Source organism: Zalophus californianus, chromosome 2, assembly GCF_009762305.2.
Source record: "Zalophus californianus isolate mZalCal1 chromosome 2, mZalCal1.pri.v2, whole genome shotgun sequence".
In the NCBI taxonomy this organism is placed as follows: Eukaryota; Metazoa; Chordata; class Mammalia; order Carnivora; family Otariidae; genus Zalophus; species Zalophus californianus.
This window is the reverse complement of record NC_045596.1, coordinates 190898405-190904453: the sequence shown is the minus strand read 5'-3', so window position 1 is coordinate 190904453 and position 6049 is coordinate 190898405. Positions and strand designations below refer to the sequence as shown.

The following is a 6049-nucleotide window of genomic DNA, read 5'->3' as shown; positions in this document are numbered from 1 at the left end:
CTTCAGCACCGCTTGCTGAAAAGACTCTCTGTTCCTTTGTCAAAATCAGTTGACCACATTTGTGTGATGTGTTTCTGGGCCTCCATTCTGTTCCATCCAAATATTTCTCAGACAACCAATCCTACTTTTCTGGTGGTAAATATTTGTCATAGTGTTTTGAGGATAGAGTTTAAGAGGAAAAATAGAGTTCAACACAAGAACTGCACCTCAGTTAAGGAGAGTAGTATTAAGACAGGCATTACAGAAGTTTAAGGAATGAAACATATAGTTCAATTTGTATGGTGGTAAATCAAGTGAGTTTTTTTTTTTTTTTTAACAATCACATAAGGAAGCATTTATTTGAGGTTTAACATGGAATCATACAAATAAAATTTGTATAAACACAAATCCACATCGAGTCATAACACAGATAGCAAAAGACAAAGTAAAAACAAAGAAAACTAATTGGCGGCTATATACAGTTGGACAGTTGTGTCTTGTACACTAGAAAGTCTTTTACAAAATAATCATCTTAGATCAACAGAAGACCGATCTTCAATGTCGTCCTGCAAGATGGGTTAACTTTAGCAATCTCCTCCTGTTTTCTCCAACATCCTCCTTTAGTATGGCTGGTAATTGTTTTGGTGATTGCCACCCCCTCGAGACGCCTTGCCGTAAGTGCTCTGTTGCCCACTGTAGTCTGCATATCCCTGTCCATATCCATAGTTCCCATAGTTATACCCAGTATAATCATAGCCGCCATAGCCACTATAGTTTTGATCACCACCATAGGCACTATTGTAATTTCCATATCCTTGATCATAATAGTTATTAAATCCTTGGTTCCAGTTTTGGCCCTGACCTCGTCCACCAGCTGCAGCACCTCTTCCTCCTTTTTGTTGTTGCTGTTGCTGCCTGTATACCTCTTTGGGTTGTGCAACTTTGATTTCACACTTCCCAGAACCAATTTGATGATATCTGCTTTCTAACAATTTCTTTACTGGCTCTTCGTCTGTATATGTAATAAAACAAAATCCTCTTCTTTCATTTGTTTTTGTATCCATGGGGAGTTCAATATTTTCAATCTCTCCAAAGGCTCCAAAATATTCTTTAATTTGTTCTTCAGAAGTATCTGGGCTCAATCCACCCACAAAAACCTTTTTGGGGGGTTCTTTCCCTTTTAAAGCTTTGGCCCTTTTCGGGTCTATCAATTTGCCATCCAATTTGTGTTCTTTCAGTTCCAAGACCTTATCAACACTAGCAGCATCTTTGAAAAGCACAAATCCAAATCCTCTTGATCTTCCAGTCACTGGATCTGTTTTTATTGTACAGTCTACAACTTCCCCAAATCGAGACAAATATTCAGTCAGATCTTTCTTGCTCGTATCCCAGTTCAAGCCTCCAATAAACATTTTACCGTCATCCTGCTGATTCTTGCTCGCGTTGATCTTGGATCCCTCTGCGAATTCCTCTATGTTGCTGTACTCGTTCATGTCCTCCATGGTGGCGGAGTTGTCGGCCGTGGGGTGCTGGCGCGCAGTCCGGGTCGCGGCAGCAGCGGCGGCGGAGCGTTGTATGGAGCTGGATTTAAAATGGCGGCGGAAGAGCCAAGTGAGTTTTGATAAGTGAGGTGATACTGAAAGTGGAACTTAAAGGATAAATAAAATTTGACATTCATTTCATTCATCCGTCAAAACTTTGCCAAACCCCTCCAAGAGCCAAATGTTGTTGAATTAATACGCAAACCACTGCCAATCAAAGTGACATAGTTCCTGTCCTCATAAAGCTTACATTCATGAACAAGAAGTAAACAATAAATAAGTTGTCTATAACATGATGTTAGGTATTAATAAGTGCTATGAAGAAAACACTTCCCACTACTCACATAAAAAAAAAAAATATATGGACAAAATGGTATTTTAGAAAGGGTGATTGATCAGGAAGGTTCTCTGAGGAATTGATCCTGAAAGGAAAGAGGAAATATGCAAATGGGGAATGTGGATTCCAGGCAGAGAAGACAAGTGTAAAGGCCATGAGACAGGAATATGCTTAATTTTGAGGACCATCAAGAAGGTCAATAAACTACAGGGCAGTAAATAAAGGAGGAAATGATAGGAATGTAGTCAGAGATCACATAAGATCTTGTCAGAGAAAACTATTAGTAAAGGGTGGTTTTAGCAGATGGGCTCAGGTGTAGAAAGACTCAACCATGGGAATAAAAATAGGACGTTTGGAAAATCTCCAGCAATTCATTATCACTTGCATTTTACAAATGGGAAAGGATTAAGAAATAGCAGTGGGTAGATTTTAGAGGGGGAGCCATGCAAGGAGTTTGGGTTGGAGTATGATGTGTCATATGTGAGTTTCAGCAGGATCACTGTGAGCGGAGTGGAGAACCAGTTGGAGAGGGGTAAGATTGGAGGCCAGGAACCAGCTAGGAGATCATTAGAGCAAAATAAACAAACGAGCAGAATTGGAACAGAAGGGTAATCTTTTGGTCAACAAAAGCACATTTTAAGGTTGTAAAGAGCAAAACAAACAAACAAAAACTATGAATCCTTTAGTATTAGTGCCTTGCATGCAAAATGTGCTCAATATATACTTGAAGAAATTGGTTGGTTTAATTTGAAAGTTGTACTATATAAAAATAAAGATGGAGAAACCCTTACATAGTCACAAAGAAAAAACACAGTCCTCGGAAAAATAGTAGTGGTTAGACTACAAACATGGATGCAAATAGTCTAAAACAATGCGGAAGAGTACACTAGGCAAGAGTTCTATCAAAATTAGCTTGACAGTAAATGAATATAATGGAATTTTTATTGTCCTGAAACAGAATAATTCTGACTCTCAGTGGTCAGTGTTGTTCAAGGTAACAAGGGAAATAAAGTTTTGATTAGTTGGATCAACTATAATGATAATTAAGACTTTGGAAGAAACCCTGCTGGTCATTGCAATCCATCAAATAATTCTACATAACTTGATGACTTTATCCAAGGCCTTTTCCATCCCTTCAGGCACAGTAAAAACCATTTGGAAACATTTCATGGAAGAATAACACAAACAATTAAGGTGTAATATGGCTAAATGACAGTTTAAAAACACTTAGAAGTCTTAATTGAAATGAGAACACTTCTAGGACTGGCTTGAGGTGGTAGAAGAATTACTTAGATTAATGTGAGTAAAATAAGAGATAATGGCATGAAATTAAGTAAATCATGCTGACCCTAGAGTTTGTGGATCATCAAACATACAAATGGCAGTATTAAAATCACTCTTTCTTTGGAGGGTTTAAGTATAATGATATACTACTGAATGTTCCAGGGAGAAAATCCATTAGAATATATAATAATGGGCATATTCAAACTTTTCAAATTATCCCTCCAAGTGGTATCATATAGAAACAGTCATATTTTTGAAAGATATGTTTTCCTTTTGTAGTTCCTCGGTGAGACAAATTGAAGTTGAGTCATTTGGATGAGAGTTTAAAATGCTCAAGAAATCAGGTAGTGCCAATAACCTAGAGTCAAAGTGATGCCTCACATCATCTGGTTGAAAAGAAAGAAATCAAAGCAAAACAAGTGACTGAACAGATGGAAAAATAATGAAATGAACATTTACATTTAGGGTTTCTAGGGTTTCTCATTAACTTTGTCCAGTCTCTTATTTTGCTCAGAGAATGGTACGTGGTTGACTAAATGAATAGATGTCAAAAAGAGGGGGGGAAAATTAGTCTGAAGTAGTTAGTTCTCTGTAGAAGGAAATTAGAAACACTGTTATGGGTGAATTCATTATAAGTAAAGCCATTAACATTTGGGCATTAACAAAAATGTCGTATAGGTGTCCATGTTATACAAATATATATAATTTATTTATAAATAAAGAGGCACATAAATACTTATACTGGAGTTGGTTGTAGACTTACATGGTAAAGAGTTAAACTCTCATCAAACCTTCATTACTCTCCCCCGCATCCCCTGCTTTACAAAAGGCTCAGCAGCGAAACTTTTACTATTGACGGGGAATACAAAACAAAATATAAACTTCTCTAAATTAATTTATAACTAGTCCAGCAGGAATGTTAATATCGCAGAGCATAGCTCTGCACATTTCGCGGTGAGGCTTCTGACATCTTTATTCCAACCACAGCAAAATCAGTAAGTTTTCTTCCCCTTCCTCAAATGCTTGCTATTTTCAAACTCCTTACAGAGACAGTGAGATGCCAAATTCTGTTTATCCCATCCTTAAATATAATCAGATTAAAAAAAATTTGAGGAATATCTAAAGAACAACAGGAAAAGTAAAGATAATGATTAAACACAGAAAAAAGAATATATATAATAGATAGACTCCAGAGGAAAGAAAAATAATAAAAACAGAAGACAAAGATAATATGAATAAACAATGAAAAAAGAATATATATGTATATTATTTATATATTTATATATATATATATAGACTCAAGAGGAAAGAAAAATGATTAAAAAAGAACAAAAGATAAAGATAATATGCGTCAAAAACTCTGAAGGATGCGATTTTACCCTACTTGCCTTGACTAGTCTGCCATGATCCTGTGGATGCTGAAAGGGACACGAGACTTCGGGGCCAGAAATAAAGGCCTGTTTATTCCTCACAGCAATAGCTATGGACAGAATATTGACATTTTTCTACCCATTTCTTAAGTCCCTATCCCCAGAGGTTGATACTTACAGGGCCAAGTGACACCTGCCCAAAAAATGGGTTGAGTTACAGGAGAGAAACTCTGATCTTAGGAAACCTTTATAACGGGCAATAAGCCTGCCTGACATTTTCAAACAGAGTGAGTCAACATTATCTTCACTATATTGGATAATAAACAATCCTACCTTCCCCACCCCTCCCCCGCAAAGGGAGACTTTATCTTCCAAAACTTTTTTTTTCTAAACATTCTTGAGAAGATAATACAGACTGAAGGAAGCCTGTGCCTCTGCTTACAAAATAGGCAGAAATGTGAGACTCTTTAAGAATGTCTCTGAACACTATGCAACCAAAGAAAAATTTGGTAGGTCAGTGTAAGCAGGGATTAAGAAAGGATGCTATGAGGAGGAAGAGGTGGTAGCAGCTACAGTGGAGCTTTGGACTCTGGGTCCTGCTCCTCACTCACTGCTTTTTGCTCTCAGTGAGGAACAAGTCCATTAGGAAAATTCGCTGCAGCCATGGCTTTTAAAGACACCAGGAAGACACCCATGGGACCAGAGGTGGCGATTCACTGAATTAGAATTATTCTAACCAGCCCCAGTGTAAAATCTTTGGAGAAGGTATGTGCTGACTCCATCAGAAGTATAAAGGAAGGGGTGCCTGGGTGGCTTAGTTGGTTACACATCTGCCTTTAGCTCAGATCATGATCCCGGAGCCCCGCATCAGGCTCCCGGCCCAGTGAGGAGTCTGCTTCTCCCTCTCCCTCTGCTCCTTCCCCCATTTGTGCATGCTTTCTCTCTCTCTCTCTCCCTCTCTCTCTCTCAAATAAACAGATAAATGAATAAATAAAAAATCTTAAAACAAAAAAAGCATAAAGGAAAAGAATCTCAAAGTGAAAGGACCAGGTCAGATGCCTACCAAGACTCTGAGAATCACTAGAAGAAAAACTCCTGTGGTGAAGGTTCTAAGACCTGGGATTGTTTCCAGATGAGGCTCTACAAGCAACATGTTGATTTGCACATTCTGAGATTAAGCAGATTACTTCCATCAGCATTGAGCCAGGAGTTGAGGTTTAAGTCACTGTTGCAGATGCTTTCAAATCAACCTTTTTAATAAATTATCAGTTGTTTAAAAAAGAAAGGATGCTATGAAAACTGGACAGAGAAGAAGAAAAATTTTTAGAACGTAAAAATAGGATTGAATTCCTTTTTAAAATAATGTAAAAGGGATGGAAAATAAAACTGGGAGAGTTTGCCAGAATGTAGAATATTTTTAAAGCAACTTAAATATTAAACCATAAGAAATATGAGGATCAATCCAGTAAGTTCAACCTTCAATATATATAAGTTCCAGAAGGAAACGACAGGGATAGCAAAAGTACAAAAATTATCAA

The 6049-nt window shown here is 37.4% G+C and overlaps 1 protein-coding gene and 1 pseudogene across 1 annotated transcript; one reads left to right on the top strand and one right to left on the bottom strand.

Moving 5' to 3' along the window:
* Window positions 1-298: 298 nt before the first annotated feature.
* On the bottom strand, window positions 299-1581 carry LOC113924537 (heterogeneous nuclear ribonucleoprotein D-like). The gene has a single exon (XM_035726434.1). It carries the CDS (start codon window positions 1479-1481, stop codon window positions 600-602), a length of 882 nt encoding a protein of 293 aa, XP_035582327.1. The 5' UTR covers window positions 1482-1581; the 3' UTR covers window positions 299-599.
* A 3593-nt stretch (window positions 1582-5174) lies between these two features.
* Window positions 5175-5807, top strand: LOC113924538 (annotated as a pseudogene).
* Window positions 5808-6049: the final 242 nt, after the last annotated feature.

Bases quoted from the DNA above. Each gene is read 5' to 3' on its own strand.
- LOC113924537 (XM_035726434.1), bottom strand. From the start codon at position 1,481: ATGGAGGACATGAACGAGTACAGCAACATAGAGGAATTCGCAGAGGGA.